At 43.8% G+C, this 18,074-nt stretch overlaps 1 protein-coding gene across 1 annotated transcript; it reads left to right on the top strand.

The window, feature by feature from the left end:
- Positions 1-1,096: 1,096 nt before the first annotated feature.
- On the top strand, positions 1,097-11,083 carry ERI1 (exoribonuclease 1). Its single transcript, XM_084285520.1, has 7 exons — positions 1,097-1,224; positions 1,509-1,684; positions 3,974-4,184; positions 5,281-5,364; positions 6,114-6,223; positions 7,363-7,477; positions 8,627-11,083. The coding sequence occupies exons 1-7, from the start codon at positions 1,135-1,137 to the stop codon at positions 8,867-8,869; spliced, it is 1,029 nt and encodes a 342-aa protein (XP_084141646.1). The 5' UTR covers positions 1,097-1,134; the 3' UTR covers positions 8,870-11,083.
- The last annotated feature ends 6,991 nt before the right edge of the window (positions 11,084-18,074 follow it).

Genomic DNA, 18,074 nt, shown 5'->3' with positions numbered 1-18,074 from the left:
TCTCATTATTTATTGCCTTAGGGGTGCAGCCCAGTGAGAGGGAAGCATAAAACCATTTGTTGTAAGCTCCTGTCCAGAATTGTCTGTGGCCCCTGTGGTGAATAAAGAACCAGAAGTGTCTTTCCCTTCTGTGGCAGAGCTGACAGCGCTGGCCAACTGCGGGGAGGTTCGGGGGCTATAGAAGGTGAGGTGGCTTCTTGGCTGGATTAAGCCATGAGAAGCATTAGGAGCCACGGTGCCTGGTGGGCCAGGCAGCTTGATTTGGGATATTTAGACGAGAGCAAGCGTGTATGGCGCAGCATCAGGCGTGGAGGTGCTGCGCTGCAGAAGGAGCTCACATAGAAGGTAGGGATCTCAAAAGGACTTTGGGGCTCATGTGTCACTGCCAAGCCCCCGGGAGCCTTTGTTACGCTCTCCTGCAGGCTTCTGGCTGTAGGTTTGACTGCAAAGCCTCAAAAACATTTTTTGGCTTCATCAGTGAATGTGCCCAGGCCTGCCTGGAGGTGGGGCCTGGCTGATGCTGACGCTGTTACCTCTGCTGGTGGCTAATGCAGCAAAACCTTTTGGGTGGGCTTTCTGTCTGGGTGGCTTTCCTGAGAGCTGTAGGTTATAAGTGCGTTTTACTCTTTTTTTTGGGTTCTTCTGTAGGTTTTAGTTGTTTCCACTCACACGTGTGCTCTTGTAATCACCAAGATCTGTGTGCCCAGGGGGGCTGGCCGGGATCAGAGTGGATGAGGGATGCTGGCCACCGTCAGTCCCCATCAGATTGATGCCTAACTTCTGCTCTGGGTGGATTTCCTTGGGATTTCTCCTGTCTGCTGCAGGTTCAGGGATTTTGGCTTTCACCACAAGGGACCGGGGCACGTCTGTGGGGGAGGGTGTGTGGGTGGCGGTGCACGGCGACACCCAGGGGCCCCTCAGCCACTCGGTGCTTATGTGAAGAAACTTGTGGGGAAACTTTTAACCTCGGGACATGCCGTGAGGTTAAAACTCGGAGCCCTGAGGCGAGGAGCCGCCCCGCTCCCCTCAGGAGCCAGCGGGCGGCGTGGCCGCGCCTCACCCGCTCTCCCCGCCCCGGGGGCGGCCCCGCCGCTCCTCCCGCCTCTCCCGGCCACCACCACCACCACCACCGCCATGGAGGGGCAGCAGGAGGAGCATGAGGAGCAGAAGGAGAACCGCCCGCAGCCCGCCCGCCCGCCGCCGCCGCCCGCCGCCGGCCCTCCGGTGAGCCCGGGGCCGGGGGGGCCGGGACTGGGGATGGCGGCGGGGCCGGGGCCGCTGCCGCCGCCCAACATGGCGCATGCGCAGAGCCCGCCCCGCCGCTGTGGGGGTTGAGGCGCCCGGCCGGCAGGCCTCGGCGTTAACAGCTTTTTAACCTGGTTATAAGCTAATTAAGCGCTCGGTTGGGTCATGAGCGGAACGGTGCGGGGTGTTGGTGTGTTTAGATGCCAAAATATGCGTGAAATCCCCCATCCGTTTTGACTTTGAGGTGGTTTTTGTCCTCCTAGGGCAAGCAGCACGGCGGGGCTGGTGACCAGGGAACTGAGGGGAAGAGCCCCGGCTCGGGTCAGAGCGCCTTCAGCGACCCGGTGTACAAGGAGATCGCCGTCACCAATGGCTACATCAACAGGATGAGCCGAGAAGAGCTCAGAAGTAAACTCGCAGAGTTCAAGCTTGAAACCAGGTCAGGCTCAGTCGCAGCCCTTCTGGTTTGCACGGTTGTTGTAAACACACGCCACGAAGTGAAAAGGAGACACGCCGCAAACCCCTGGGTGCTCTGTGTGCCAACATAATGGGGCTTTTCTTGTAGGGCCAGCGGGTGTGATACCCCTTAATGTGGTCTTAAGTGTGTGCTGCCTCAGCTGGCAATGCAGATGTGAAAAAAGAGTGACTGAGGCACACCTTGCCATGCCCTTGTGCCAGGGGGAAAGGCAGGGGTCCTCAGACAGCACTGCAAACCTGGGGTGGTGAGGAGCCTGCTTCAAAACAAATCTTATTTACTAGTATGGCCGCGATGGTGGCTAAAACCACTGTGGTGGTAGGTCTGGGAATGCCCTCTGCACTGATAACAGTTAGCTGTAGGTGGGCTGCTTGTTAATCTGGCCAGGTGTGAGAGAATACTAGGGGTAGGTGAGTGTACAGTAAGCTGAGCTTGTGCTCAGGGAGGAGGAAGAGGAAGGGGCTAGGCTTATAGAGAGTGGTTCCTGCTGCGTAGGAAATAAGGAAGCCAGCTGGGAACAACAAAGCGTGCTGTTTCTGTTGGCAACAGTAATAAGGGAGTAGCGGTGGTGTTGGGGAGTTAGCAAAGTCAGAAGTTGGAGCGAGGATGCTCCAGAGGCTGGAGGAGTACAAAGGATGCGCTGGAATAAGGCTGGAGGGAATAGTTGAGCTTTCCAGAGAAGACAAAAACTAGGAGTATAATGTCCAGACAAAAAAGAAGGAGCAGAGATTCGATTGGAAAGAAAAAAGGCAGGGAAGTAGCTGTGCACGGGAAGTGCAGCCTGCCACCTCCACCCCGTCTGTCTGCCAATGTTCTGGCTGCATGACTTTGTTTAATTCCTCCTTTGATTAAATGAATTTGGCTCCTCAGGAGGAAATTATTTACCGTTATGTGATAAAATTTATAGTGAAGCAAACTGGATTCGTATGGCTATTCAGCATTTATTCTGATCTAAAATTACCCAGCAGAAATCAAACAGCAAATGACATGTTTGTGGTTCCCTCCTAGGTTATTAATTTTCTATTCGTGTTTTTTTTTTTTTTTTTCAGTTGTAAATGCAGAAAGATTTAAATGTGTTTTTTGTTTTGTTTTGTTGAGTTAAGACTTAGTGGTTTCTTAGTCAATTAATTCAACTACATTGATCAGAATATGTCTTGCATGTAAACAAATGGAGCATCACCCCTAACACAGAGAGTTGAGCAGGTGACCACGCATCATCCTTTCCTCTGAGGTTATTTTGCTGGTAGATCATCACCTCTTTCAACTTACTTTATTATAAGTTAAATGGGGGAAAAAAAAAGTAATTTTGACTTCTGTCAGCTTTGATACTGTTATTGAATTAAATTGGAAGAACAAACCAAAGCGGAAAAGACAGTTCAGTGCTTGCAGAGAGGCTGATGTTCTCAAACTCAGGTTTAATAGTCTGATTCCAGCTTTTCATTACGGATCAGTGGACTGCTTTTCTAACAATATCACTTGCTACAACACTGCTGCTGTCATTTAATTTGCAATGTAAAACTTCAAAAATAACTTCTTCCAAGAGTAAATGGGCCTGGTTTGTTCTGCTCTGGTTTGGTGTGTGGCATTTCTGGCACCTGTGCTTGTATATTGCAGTGTCTGTGTTAAAAAGTAGCAGTAAGCAGACTTATTCATTTGCTACAGTGAGTGTTAGTCACAAATATGAAGCCAGCAAGTTTTTCTGACAACTGAATTCTGGAGTACTCTATTTTAATCAAGTCAGTCAAGGTCAATTTTAAAATTTAAACTAACACAAAATTAAAAAGTGGGCATTTTAGCTGGATTCTGAAATTAACCGTGCTGCTGATGCGCGATGCCTCAAGTGCCAGTTGCTTCAGGGAGGGGACAGAGGGAAAGATGGGGGAAGCAATACTGCTCCCAGTGTCAGAGATCATCTGTGAGCAATTTATGAAGGCCTGGGCTGTGCAAAAGCAGGGGCTGCTGAGGCTTGCTGAAGTGGAGCTTGCTCTGCAGAGCTATTGCATGTCTCTGCACTGGGCTTCTGAGCCTCTTCCAAAATACTGATGTTACCTGGTCCTGTTGGTTGTCCGGGACATCGCAGCCTCTGCAGTGTCCCAGATAATGGAGTGTTAACTGCGTGACAGAGTGGAATTCAGGCTTCAGGTTATAGACCGCAAGCTTTTGAATGTTGCATATAGCTTCAGTGCTACAACAGTGAAATAAGCGATTAAACAAAAGTGTAATTAATCTTAGTTACTCTCGTCCTCTCTTTAGAGGAGTAAAAGATGTGCTGAAGAAGAGACTGAAGAACTATTACAAGAAACAGAAGCTGATGCAGAAGGAAGTTCTTAATTCAGACGGCTACTATGACTACATCTGCGTTGTTGACTTTGAAGCAACCTGTGAAGAAGGAAACCCACCTGAATTCGTACATGAAATAATTGAGTTTCCCATTGTCTTATTGAACACACATACCCTGGAAATAGTAAGTGATCTAATTGCTGTGTCAGTATGCTGTTCTTTGATGTCACTTCTTTGCTTCGGAAAGTCTGGAGTAATTTTTAGGTAGATTTTGAGCTTCATTAAAAATAACACTTTTTTTCTTCAAGACCTATCCTCTGAGCCTCTTACAAGCAAAGCTAACTTTTCTAAAAGAAGCTGGAAAAGATCAACCCTCTACTGTTCCCTCTACTGATATGAGGGTACTTTCAGTTTCTCAGTCCTTCAGTCCTTTTTTTTTTTTTTTCTCCCCTCGTCTCCGTGCTTTAAGATCCACAAAGCTATTTTTACAACTTTGGAGATGCATCATAAACAAGAATTAGGACAGTCTGTGGTCTCCTCTGAGACAACGAGGAGACTAATGCAGAATTCTAGAAAGGAGGGTTCAGTGAGCTCGCTTCTCAGCAAGTTAGACTATTCCTGCAGCCTGCCTCATAGATTGGCAGCTGCCTAACCCCGATTTAAAAATACTCTGTAGAAATTTTGTAGCCTCATAAGTGCTCTATTCCTGTACATCTCTCTCTTAGGAGAAACTTAACCTGCTATCTGACTGTAACTATGACTCTGTGAAACTGAGAAACTGCAGATTCCTCTGATAAACATTTACCAGGAAGTTTTAAGAGGAGGAGCGTTTCCAGTAATGATTGTGAAGCAATATGAGATTGTAGCTGCATGCATGCCTCTAACTGCGGAAAGAGGAGTGTGCAGATCTCCAAGAATGTTTGACTACTTGTAGAGTAGTAGGAAGCAGCTTTTTTTTTTTTTATTATTATTATTCATGCTCTCCTTTCCTCAAATCCTCCTCTACATTGAAGTCTGTCCTTTTCCCTTCCTGCATCCACATCCCTGCTCCATGGTGCCTACTGGCTGTTCCAGCTAACAAGCCATCCGCCCATCCCACTGGGAATCTCAGGGTGCTCAGTCAGGATGCTCACACTTACTGGGGAGTTGTGCAGTCCTTTTTGCCTCCAGCAGGGCAAGTAGCTGCTATTGATTGCCTCTTGAGCTCTAGGCAAGCCAAAGAAGTTGCACTGTGGGCTACGTAGCGGGCTGCTGCTCACCATTTCACTCTCTTGTTACAGGAGGATACGTTTCAGCAGTACGTGAAGCCAGAGGTTAATCCCAAACTTTCAAATTTCTGTATTGGTCTGACAGGAATCACCCAGGTAATTTCTACTTCTTCTTTTCCTTGGGGGAAAAATGAAAAAAAAGATGTTGATGTTTTCGAATTTATGTGGTATCTTTCTGGAAGATCATTTATGTAATCCTTGTTTCTTTTGCCCTCTCCCAACTGTTACCCTGGAATTGACTTCACTTAGCTGGTCATTCACGCCTTTTAGGAGCTGTAGGGAAAAGCATTCATTTTGTAATCCATTTTGGCCAGTTGGGGTCAGCTGTCCTGGGTCTGTCCCCTTCCAGCTTCTGCTGCACCACGGCTTCCTCGCTCACAGGGCAGTGTGAGAAGCTGAAAAGTCCTTGGCTTTGTGTAAGCCCTGCTCTACAACTAAAACATCAGTGTGTTATCAGCATTATTCTCATCCTAAATCCAAAACACGGCACCGTACCAGCTGCTAGGAGGAAAACTAACTCTATCCCAGCTGAAACCAGGACATCTATTTACTTTTATAGATGATATTTGAGGTCTGGCTCTTTAGTGGTGCTTTTTTTTTTTTTTTTTTTTTTTCAGTTTAGAAAAATCTGTCCCCTTACCCACTTATTTTAATGTGTAGTCTGTTTCTAAGACTATTGTGAAGCCAACTTAGTGAGTTATTTAGTATAATACTGGTATACAGCCTATACACCAGTATCATTCTTACACTTCATGTTGTGAAGGTTTGTTGGTTGTTTTTTGTGGGTTTTTGTTGTTGTGTTGTTTTTTAAGTGTTCATTGCTTTTGCTTTCTTTGCCTTATTAGGACATCATTGATAAAGCTGATGCATTTCCTCAAGTTCTACAGAACGTCATAGAGTGGATGAGACAGCGAGAACTGGGAACAAAGTACAGCTATTGCATGTTGACAGATGGGTATGTCCGTATGTAACCTTCAGCACACTCTAAAGCTGCAAAATCGTTAAAGCTGCACTATCGTTAAAAGTGGATCGTGACACTGCCGTCTTGCCATTTTTGTATTACAATCTTAGCTTTCGAGTAAGTCAGGAAAGCTGAAGGGAGCAGTTGGAAATGAAGCTTCAGTCCATTAGATGGCACTGTTTCTCTTCCAGGCTTCTCTATGCAGCTAAATGACATTGAGTAGACTTTTTCTCCTTTCTTCTTGTTGTAATTCGCTGTGGTTTGAAAAAGTCTTCGTAAGAGATGAATGGATACATGAGAAAACCTGTCATAAGTCCAATTTACCAAGTGAAAAAATTATTTTGACCACAGCCCCTCTTTTTCAGAATTCCTGAAGATCTGGACAATGGCCATCAATCACAGGCCTTTTTGGCTTCTTTGGAAGCAATAGTAAATTTTTAAAAAGACAACATTAAGGCAAAACTGGTATAAGACTAGTTAGATTAATGGCTTTAGAACGTGTCTGGAATTCTTAAGGGGAGTCCCCTTGAGAAAATAGGTGCAGTGAGATTGTGTAGATGGCTTCAAGAGAAGGGAAAAATGGCTTTACTCTAGCTTGAAGCTTACAAACTTGTTGGGGTGCTTCCTTGCAGGAAGGAAAGCTAGAAGTGTGTAGGGTTATAACTTCATCTTCTTTCCATAAAGGTCTGGTTCTTCTAAAAAGAACTCCGGTTTTATTTCAATATCATCAGTTAGGGAGATAAATGTACGCATACCTGAGTGAGCAGGGAAATTTCAGTTGTAAAATCCTTCTGCAAGGACTGTATAAGCCCCTGATATACTGGCTATTCTGGAGTTAATGTGGTAGCTGAGGCAGTTGGCATACTATTTTTTGTTACAATCATTCTGGGCCTGAAACCATTTAGTGAAAACATTGTTCCTTTTGCTATTTGTTTTCCCTATCATTAAGAATTTCATACTGAAAGATTCCTTTCCATGACTACAGACAGCTTTCCCTAATCTAAGCAGTTTTCCTTCTACTGACACCAAAGAAAAGACATCTTTTGTGTTTCAGATGTGCAGTAGGTGGAATAGAGAGTATATGAGTTATTCATTATTAATGTCTTTCTCTTTTTTTCTTTTGATATGTTAAGATCTTGGGATATGAGTAAATTTCTGAATATCCAGTGCCGTGTTAGCCGTATTAAATACCCTTCGTTTGCCAAAAAGTGGATCAATATTCGCAAATCATATGGGAACTTCTATAAGGTTTGTACAGATAATTGTTTTCTCTTGCAGGAAATTTTTGTTTATCTTGAATGTCCTGTTGTACCTGTGACTGTTACGTGCGCGCTATAAAAATAGTGCAACTTAATCTAGTTGCCTGGAGCCTGATTTTCTAATGTCATTCATGCCCACATCTCATTTAACTAATTGAAAATGGTATCATCTACTGCATTTTAATTTTAATCTTGCTTTTAAGAATCAGCAGATGTGTTCATTGTTGCATGACGGATTGTCTAAAATGTCATATGGGTGCTCTTGGATCTTAAAGTAGCTGAAAATAGTCTGTATTGATTTTGCAATTATCGTTTCCTGTTTCCATGTAATACAAAACAAAGTTGCATCACTATGGCCAGATATCTCCACTTTTTTCACAGAGAAATGGGGACAGGAAGAGATTAGGACCCATCTACAGTTGCATCAAGCTGTCAAGAGAAAAATAATGCTGGTTCAGTGCTGGATCTTATTGCTGCTTTCCTTCACTGTCAGATTGCCATGAAGTGGGTTATTGGAGCTTCTAGTGAATTACTAGTCAGTGTAGCTAAACCATTGCTCTGAATACGATTTGGACCTTGCTGGCAATCTTCTCTTGAAGGGATTCGTTATATTTAATATAACCTCAGGAAAAAGGAGGTTGACATTTAATAAGGGATTTGGTTCATCTGTGTAGACATGGGCAACTGTTGGTGTTGCCGATCTGTTCAGAAATCTGGGGTCAGTAAGAATCAGGACCTGATGCTTCTTAATCCCTTTCAATTGAAAAGAAAACAAGTCTGATTCCCTCTGCTACACCACTTTGGTAATTCCTTCTTTATAAGTCTCGTTAAACCTTGCTGGACCATGACTTCCGCCGTTGCCAGCGTTGGCACATCTTGAGCTGGTTCTTGTCATGGTGAGAAGCTCTTGAAATGGTTCTGAGTCTAGACAAGCTCCTGTTGACTACGTCTCCACTATAAAAATGAGTGTCTGTCTCAGCAAGGTGCTTTGAAGTGAAATCGTTAGTGATCCACCAACAGGCAACATGAAAGTAGTATGTGGTACTTCACATCTGCATCTGTTTATTTTGCAGCGTGTCAGATTAAAAAGACTTGGTACAGAACCTAATTCTGAAATGTGGCTCGCTTGCTCCCTCAGGTTCCTAGGAACCAGACCAAGCTGACAATCATGCTTGAAAAGCTGGGGATGACCTACGACGGGAGACCCCACAGTGGACTTGACGACTCTAAAAACATTGCAAGGATAGCTATAAGGATGCTGCAGGATGGCTGCGAACTGCGAGTGAATGAGAAAATGCACGCGGGACAGCTCATGACAGTCTCCTCTTCAACCCCCTTAGAGGGAGCCCCTGCTCCACAGATGCCCCGTTACAGAAACTAACAGTTCAGGGCTTCTGCAATAGGAACTGCTCTCAGATACCCACTACAGATTGTTAATAGCTTGTCAAACGGCAACCTCTGCAAACCTCTCGGCAATTCAGAACCTGAAGGCACCTTAACTAATGGTCTTTGTTGAAAAAAAAAAAGAGTGTGGAAGCTTTTTGAAGCCTGTGTTACAACGTTAGTTTTTTATACTGATGATTTTTTTGTTGTTGTTGTAACTGGTTTTTGCACCTTTTCTAGCAGTAAGGCTGATATGCAAAATCCAGGCAAAGTGGTAAGCTTTTAAGGATATGGAATTTAAACACATGCAAAGATTGGTTAGGCCTGTGTGCTACTGTTCCACACCAGCTTGTGGGGAGTATTTATTCATTATTCCATATTATAATGATATCTAGCATATCATTATTAATTGCATCCAAACAAGATGTTGCTAGAAGAGCTGAAATAAAGATTGGCTGGGCTGGCCTCTGCTGATAAGGCAATCTCATTAGGATTCCTGCTGATAATTGTTTTTCACAAAGCCTGAGAAATTGGAGCATCTTCATCAATTCTAAAGCAGTAGAGAAGTAGTGTGGGTTTCTTTCTTTCTTTTTTTTTTTTTTTTTTTTTTTTTTAATCTAAGGGATATGCTTGTCTTTGACCACATCAATTATACGAGCTGTGCGTTGAATAAAAAATCCATTCATGCAGTATGGCATTAATTTTCTTAACCCATATTTAAAAAGAGGAGGTGCTTTGGAACTTCACTTTGAGGATCAAATTTCCTATGCCTGCTACACTCAAGCTAAATCAAATGAAGGACAGCCTATTTGAACATTTGTCATCTATTTTGACTTAAAAATGAAATAAAAGTAAGTTCAAACCACGTTCAAAATTCTCTGTTACATGGTTGTTATTTAAAACAAAACAAGAAGCTTCTCATTCATAGTTAGAGACTTGCTTGGCTATTTTTGGTACCTTCTCCTACCTCTGTTATCATCAAACTATGCCTTTATCCGCAATCTAAGGTTGGAAGGTGTGTGTATATATATATACACCTATATATATATATATCTATAGGTGTATGTGTATATATATGTGTGTGTGTGTGTGTGTATATATATATATATATAACTATATATATATAGTTTTATTAGTGAAGGTCACATCTAATTATTAACAACTTCCTCTGCTTTCCTCCTAGGCCCTAGATGATACTCAAATGTGGCCAAACCATTCATTTACTTTACCTCAGTGGGCTATGGCAAAGTACAGCTTCAATGTGATCAGCTTTGCATTAGAATGGCTTGTTCTGAAAAGCAGAATTTTGATTGCTCTCGGTCAAAAAAAAAAAAAAAAAGTTTGGTATCCCTGTATTATTTGGTATCCCTGTATTATTCATTCTTTCTTTCTGCTGCTTATTTTAAAGAAACAGAACTAATAATTCATGATAAAGCCTTGTTTGTTTAGGACATTTACTGCTTGGCTGGTCAAACTCCTCTTGGTTCCCCTTGTTCTTCAGTCTGTTAACTGTTTCAGTGGTAACCTGAAAACATTATTATAAATTCATGTGAGAGATAAATACTGGTCAATTCTCCAATGATTTGTAGGAATAAGGCGGTTTTCTTCCCACTCATAGCTACAGGCACTGCTGTGGGCACTTGGGGACAGCTACTTTAGAATGATCATTTTTTTCCTGTGAGTGAATATTTGTTTTACTTGTAGCCTTTTGTTGAACTTCACATTTTCCTCTTTCTGTAGAAATACTTGATGTATTTTCAGAAAGATAAAATCTCTGTTACACTTACTCTGACCACTTAATTCTAGTCCCGTATTCTCTACAAACTGTTACTTATATATTTGTTCTCGGTAGAAATAATATTCTCTTCTGGAATTGTGAAAAAACATAGTAACTTCTTCTGTCTCAGAATTTCCGTGGTAAAGGTTTTTTATGATAAAAATGAGTTTATCTCAGCAAAGCTCCCTTCAGGAGACTGGCAATGTCAGACTTCATCACTAGTCTTATTTGCAGGTCTGTTACTACGCTCACAGTCCAAAGAAAGAATTACTTGCTACAGATTATACTACAGGTTTCATAAGTGAAGAGCTGATGTAATTTTACATTAAGTTCAGAATTGTTTATTTTTGTTAAATAACTTCAGAATGATATTTTGAAATAAGGGTTAAATATTAACTTGCTTTCTATTTATTGCTGGAGTATTTTTTTTTAAGAGTTGCAGAAATCAGTAGAACAATTCCAGACATTTTTTTAAACCTAAACTATATTAATGTCTGACTGTAAACTAATTAAAAATTTTCATAGAATCGCAGAATGTTTGATTCTGTGATTTTTAAAATGAAGTTTATCAGTGTTTGTTTATTTGAAATGTAAACAGTTGTATTAAAACAAGTTGGTATATTTTAAAGCATAAGGTACTGAATTCATTCCATAAAATGTGATTTTAACCATCTTGGAGGTCTCAACATGGCCCACAATCAGTCTACTCTGGTGTACCAGCAACATTACCATGGTTAGGAGGCTCAAATTTCATGAATGCACCTAGTTCACAACACTTAGAGGGTATGTTTTCCTGGATGCTTTTATACTAAAGGTGAAGGAGACATTTGAGTAAGTAATAATATTTAAAAAAAAAAAAAAAAAGTGGTATGGTGATTTCAGTAGTGACTGTGTTGCAGACAAGCATTTTTTCAGGTTTCATTTGCTCGTGCAGAGGAGAATCTTGCTGGGCGTATCTCTGCTGTAGTGATTATTGATATCTGTTAGAGGAGTCATAGTCAGAACAGCTCGAGTTGGAAGGGACCCCAGAGATGATCTAACTCCAACACCCTGCCGTGGACAGGGATGCCACCTGCTAGGCCAGGCTGGCCAAGGCCCCATCCTGCCTGGCCTTGAACACTTCCAGGGATGGGGCATCCACAGCTTCTCTGGGCAGCCTGTGCCAGTCCTCACCACCCTTAAAGTGAAGAATTTCCTCCAAATGTCTAGTCTAAATCTATCCTCTTTAAGGTCATTTTCCCTTATTCTACCTGAGTAAAGAGTCCTTCTCCAACTTTTATAAGACCCCTTTAAGTACTGAAAGGCTGCAATGAGGTCTCCCCAGAGCCTTCTCCAGGCTGAACAGCCCCAGCTCTCTCAGCCTTTCTTTATCGGAGAGGTGCTGCAGCCCTCTGACTATTCTTGTGGCCTCCTCTGGACCTGTTCTAACAGCCCCACACCCTTCTTGTGCTGGGGGCCCCAAACTGTATGCAGCACTCTAGGTGGGGCTTCATGAGGACAATTCCTTCCCTCCACCTGCTGCCCACCCCTCTGCTGATGCAGCCCAGGACGCAGTTATCCTTCTGGGCCGCAATCACACCCTGCTGGCTCCTGTTGAGCTTTTCATCCACCACAACCCCCAGGCCCTTCTCTGCAGGGCTGCTCTCAAGGAGTCACCTCATGCTGGAAAAATTCACTGACAACTGTGACTTACAATTTCCTTTTTATGCAGGGAAAAAGCAACAACAACAACAAAAACCATCATGCAGACGTTATCCTGCTGATAGTAGTAGTAGGCTTTTTTTTTTTTTTTTTTTTGGTTTGTGTGTTTGGTTGTTGTTTAAATTTCACATTTCAGCAGCTGTTCTTGAGCAACTCCACTACTACTGGCAAACTGGTTACAGACGTTTCAACAGGAGCGTGCTTTCAGGTAGATTTCTTAATACACACGCGTGAAGGTGAGAGGGATTCACAGAATCTTGGGGTTGTGTTAGAGGGGAAAAAGGGTTTCTCAGAAAGATTAAAGAGTAATAACCTCTGTCTCATTGCTGCTGTCTGAGTAAATATGACTAGCTGCATGGAGAAGAAGAGGTCACAATTGTTTGTAATCTCCCGTGAACCTGCTGGTGAGGTATGGCTGTGGGACAAGTCACAGCAGGTCAGTTGTCCATGGTGACTGCTCCTGCCTATGCTTGTCCAACAAGGTAGCCATTGCCATTTCCATATTTTGTCGGAAATTAACACAGCAGTGAGGAGGGGGGCTGTTCCCAGCAGTGGAAATAGGTGAAAGCTTCAGCTGATCTTGAGCTGAGGCTCTCGCAGTACTCCTGGTGCTTCCTTGCTGTCTCGGCCTGTTCAGCATCTGTGTGGAAGCAGTGTCCTTTTCACCACAGCTTAAAGGTTTCACAGGAAAAATAGTCTCAATAAAAAGAAATTGGAGGTCTTAGCTGTGGGGGGCAGGCGTCAGGACACACAGGTAATAGCTGGAGCCTTTGGGAATGGGCTGGATGTGGGGAACACCACCCTGCTGCAGGAGGTGCCTTGGGCTTGGCTGTGGCCTAGCTGAAGAGTTGTAACAGGGAGCCAGCTGGTGCTTCGTTTTAGAAGTCCTTCCTGCTTCATGGGTTAATGATCTGCAAATAGAGACACTGCCAGGACTCTGGAGGATGAGAAGTTACTTCTCTGTTGGGCTCCTCCTGGTTTGGTCTGTGTATTTGCAGCCTCTGATGCTGGCTGACTGCTTTTGCCCCGGAGTTCTTCAGGCGAGGGGTTTGTGCTCGGGGAGAAAAGCCTGAAGTAGCTTTGTGAAAGTGCTCCTTAAATTAGAGGAGCGTGATGGCATTGCACTTAGGAAAGGCTTTTCCAAATGAGTAAGGAGAGTCTCGGAAGCCTCTCTATGGCAGAGGTGACCCGTGGGTGTGTTCTGCTTTCAGATGGGATGGCTGGGCCCAGGCAGCTCCTCTGCTGCCAGCTAGTTTGGGGGTGCCCTGTGGGCAGTACTGCCCTGCTCCTGCTATCCTAACCCCTGCGAGTGGACAACTATTCTCCCCCATATTCACATAAACCGAGACTTTTATCTTCTGCACAGCCTTGTCCTTCCCTTGCACCCACCTGTGCTGTGCTGTCCTGTGCAAGTGTTAGCGTGGGTCACTGAACAGCAGTGAAATATCCCTGTCACAGCACACCCCAGCAGGAGGAATCACTTGTTCAGACTATCTAGGAATCCCATTGCCAGCATAAATGCTGTTGCACAGATGAATAGTGATTTTTGCCTACTATCCTGTCTAAGTGCTTGCTATTTTTGTAATTATTATTTTTTTCCATTTGAAAAATTTGTGGTAGTAATGATCTTGCGCTGGTAAAATCCTCGCAGATGATTCTGACCTCCTTTACGTTCCTGGTTATAACTACATGGATTTTTAAAGAGCGCACCCAGCCAAGTGGACCTCTGTGAGCCAGAGATGTCCCAATAAGCCGGGATTGCCTCACCAGCGCTTACATTCAGCTTCGGGATGGTGTGCTGGCTCCGGACAGCAGCCTGGCCAAGAAGTGTGACACACCTTTACAGGCAGCTAAACGTCTAGCAGACATGATGCTTGGGCGCTGCTTATTTTTACTGATGGCTGCAAACAGTATGTTTCAAAGTCTCCCTGCTGTGGAATGTCCTTTTTTTAAATTTTTTATTTTATTTTATTTTTTTAATTTATTTCACACTATTTCATAGTTTAAATTGGTAAGTAGTTGAACTGTGTGTGCTCTGACCAGGATAAAAACACTTCATATGGAATTTATGGTCCGGCACAGCAGCCAGCTTTCTGAGACTGGGAAAGCCACCTTCTCTTGACTTAAACACTACTGGACATCTTGTATTAATTTACGTTTATGCAGATATGGAAAAAGATGACAGGGACCTAAAAAGAGGGATGAAATTTGAGAACAGGCTTTTTGGGATGCCTGATGCCTTGTACAAGAGAGTGTTATAGCTTAACTATAACTCAGTTAAAAAGCAATTTTCCACGCATTTCTGACTGCAGATAAATTTGTTGGACCTGCTTTACTCTTCAGAGATCCCTGCTTCTCGATAATGACGGGGGGCTGTTCTTTCCTAATAACACAGTTTCTTGCTATGCATTAATCTGGAAAGCCAGGCTGTGTTCTGCTGGGAATAAAACCACAAAGCAGGTCACCCACCACACTTGGCAGCCCTCAGTAAACAGCCAGCCCTGCAGATAAGGGGAATTTGAGATGAGAATACCAGGTGGAGCGTGGCTGTAAAAGAAATTGAGCAACCTCTAGGGAATCGATCTGGTGCCTGCTGGCATGGCTGAGAACTTTGAAAATGTTTTCTTTCAGCTGTGCATTTGCTTCGTTTCCCCTGCTAATCTGCCAAGGCCACACTGGCATGTTTCTCCTTCAGACCTTCCTCAGTCTCTTGAGATCTGCTGCGTGGGGGCTGGTAGAGGAATGCTTTACGAGATTGAGTGAGTAAGCCCATTCACGTGCCTTTTTTTCTGACAGATTGTCATTAGCCTTCAGGTATGGAAAACTTCTGTTCTTGCTTTGGCCTTGAAAGAGGGGAAAAATCATCTATAACGTTTTAAAAACATCTTGAAAGCTGGCTGTTTGAAGGATTGGGAAAGAAATGATCTACACATATAATTTCAGGGGGATTTGGAAACTGGAAATGCTGTAGAAGAAACTGAGGTACTGAGTATATGTGCTTTGGTGCTGCTGAGTACAGCAGCGTGTGATAAATGACAGACTGAGTAAGGAGCAGGATGTTAGCGTGGTAGTTGTGTACAAAGCAAAGTAACTTCAGCATTTCAGAGAGAGCACAGCTGAGCTCTGGAGAACCCGTATCAGCCTTACTGGCTACCTTTGGGGAGCAATCCCAGCAGTGGTGCTGTTATTAGCACACAACAAGGTGGCACAGGTGGAGGTTTAGGCTGGGAGATGGTGTTCTTGCGAGTGTTGATTGGATCAAGGCTTCCAAAATGAGTGATCCTCAGAAGATGCTCTTTTAAGATGCAAATGGAATCACTGCCACAGCTTAAGATTTAGCTCCCTTTCAGGCAAACAGAAATGGCTTCTTCCTGTCCTTTACCCAAGAGTCCTGTCCACTGTGGTGGATACTGATTGACATCGACATGGGAAATTCTTTTTTAATTGTTTAATGGAGCAATTTGGCTGAGAGTAAATGAACAACGCTGCGCTTGGTTGATTCTGTCTGCATGTGAAACATTTCCATAGAAAATATTTCTGCGAGGATGTGGCAGCAAGCAGAAAAGGTCAAGACTCGGAGGTAATGAGGAGGTGAGAGTAATGAGGAGGTGAGAGAAGGCTGAGATGGGAGATTGGAAAGGGAAACAGCACCACAAACACACTGTACAGACTAAAGAAGTGTGAGCTGTCTCAGATAAATACTGAGTGGTGCTGCTCCCTTTGCAACTGATCCAGTACGTGTTGTTTTCTTCTGTGCATCTCCTGTCCATGAGGATGATATGTGGAATCTGGGATGCATTACTTATGTGCAGTGTATGATCTTTCTGACCACTGGTTCTCAAGGGCTGCAGCTGTTCCCTGTTTCCCTCCTAACTTTCTTGCTCACAACAGCATGTCCCTTCCACTTTTTAGATCCATGCTTATGCCTTTGCTGAGGGTGATGATACGGAGGTACCTGCCTGCTCAGGTGGGAGGATTTCCTCACTTGCTGGAGCATCGTTTCTGTTTCTTTATTTCTCGCATGCATTTAAAATAGATCTGACTCACATCAGTGCCAGGAAGCTTCCTGTCCAGTGACAAACTCCAGGTGTTGGGACTGTGAGATACCACTTCTGATGAATTGGCATAACCTCTGTGCTGTTAAAGAAAATGCCAGTCAGAGGAACTCTGCATTCCTGAGATGGAGATGCTGATCCAGACCACCTATGGCAGATGGTGCTGTGAATTAGAGAAGCCTCTTTCTGTGTATTTACAGAGGCAGAGCAAGAAGAGTATTTTCCATAATGTACAGCTGATTTTGCAGAAGTCTAACTTATATTTTGTTCAGAGAAAGTCGTTCTCTTATAGGAAGTCAAGTTACTTTAAGCACTCCGCTACCAACAAAGAGTTCCTTGAGGAACATCCAGAAAAAACTAGATCTCAGGTAAGGTTTGTGAGTATTGCAGGGGGATCTGGTGGGCAAGCATCATGTACAGATGGCCTGAAAAGTATCCAGCAAGAGCCATCCTTCCAGGCTCTACGAACGCAACATCATGCTCAAAGGATTGCAGAGGTCTCCAGTGTCCTGGTACAAAACAGGTTCAGTGATCCTCTCTGCAGGCTGCAACCTCAAATGACAGGTGTTGAAATAGAAAAGGAGTCTGTGATTCCTTCTAGACGTACTCTACAGAATCTCTCAAGGAAGCAAGATGAACTGTGTATTTTTGGGCAAATGAGGATCAAGTAGGAGGTTGTTTTGTCAAGGAAGAAGGATGCGTTTTGATTAGAAATGTTCCCTGCTTGCTGGGTTTTCCATAGATATCTAGTTTTCACTCCAGTCCTATCTCCAGTTTCACTTTATTTCTTCTTGCTCAGAAGTTAGCACAAACAACATACAATTCACCCTATCTTATGCTCCTTAAGTATGAGATCTGTAGGGCCTGCTATGGGAAAGATTTAGTTATCTAAATGTAGCTGTCTGGTCCTTACAGTACGTGAGCTGCCTGCACATGCCGTGTGGGACCTGCAGGAGTCCTTCTGTGTCCCGAAGCAACACCCGGAGGCCGGACTAGAGACTCGAGATATCTCCAGTAGCACTATTGCTCAAATGTGTGCGGGCACTGGAACGGTGCCCCGAGAGAAACCCCACAGCCCAGTCAGCTGAACAGGAAGAGACAACAAGTACCTCCTGAGGATGAATTATCCTGTTGGCTTTTGCTGCAAGGGAGAAGCTGAGCTGCTAACCAGCACAGCGTCCTAGCTTCCAGAAACCCTTTGCTGGAGAGATGGGTGTTTTAAGTAGCCAGGAGGAGGATTGGGATTGTGATTGTGAGGCATAACCTCACAAACACCAAAGGCTTTGAGCAATGATGACATTAGTTTGCTTTGCTCGCTCAGAGCTGCTTAGCCTTCCCCAAAAGCATGGGAGGAAGACAGCTAGACCTCGCTGTATTTTTTTTTCCTTTCCTTTTTTATTCACTTAAGTGAAAATGAGTGGTGACAGCTGCTGTATCATTGTTAAGGTTGGGATCACCTCCTGCTATGCTTCCTGTTTGCACAGGAGTGGCGAAGGAGCTGATATTTGTGGCAAATAAATTACTTGCCAAGAACTCAATTGCACATTAGGGTGGTTAGCCTTTGATGTTTAGTCTTGAACAGATTCAGAGCTGGGAAAAAAATCTCTGAAGCACTTGATGAAGTGAGGAAAGAGTGATTTTTTGTTTGTTTTTGATTTTGTTTTGTTTTG

The sequence above is a fragment of the Netta rufina genome (assembly GCF_964035555.1).
Source record: "Netta rufina genome assembly, chromosome: 4".
In the NCBI taxonomy this organism is placed as follows: domain Eukaryota; kingdom Metazoa; phylum Chordata; class Aves; order Anseriformes; family Anatidae; genus Netta; species Netta rufina.
This window is presented reverse-complemented; position numbering and strand designations above follow the sequence as displayed.

Bases quoted from the DNA above. Each gene is read 5' to 3' on its own strand.
- ERI1 (XM_084285520.1), top strand. From the start codon at position 1,135: ATGGAGGGGCAGCAGGAGGAGCATGAGGAGCAGAAGGAGAACCGCCCG. The intron at 1,685-3,973 runs GTCAGGCTCAGT...TCCTCTCTTTAG, and splicing joins GAGTTCAAGCTTGAAACCAG to AGGAGTAAAAGATGTGCTGA. The intron at 6,224-7,362 runs GTATGTCCGTAT...TGATATGTTAAG, and splicing joins TATTGCATGTTGACAGATGG to ATCTTGGGATATGAGTAAAT.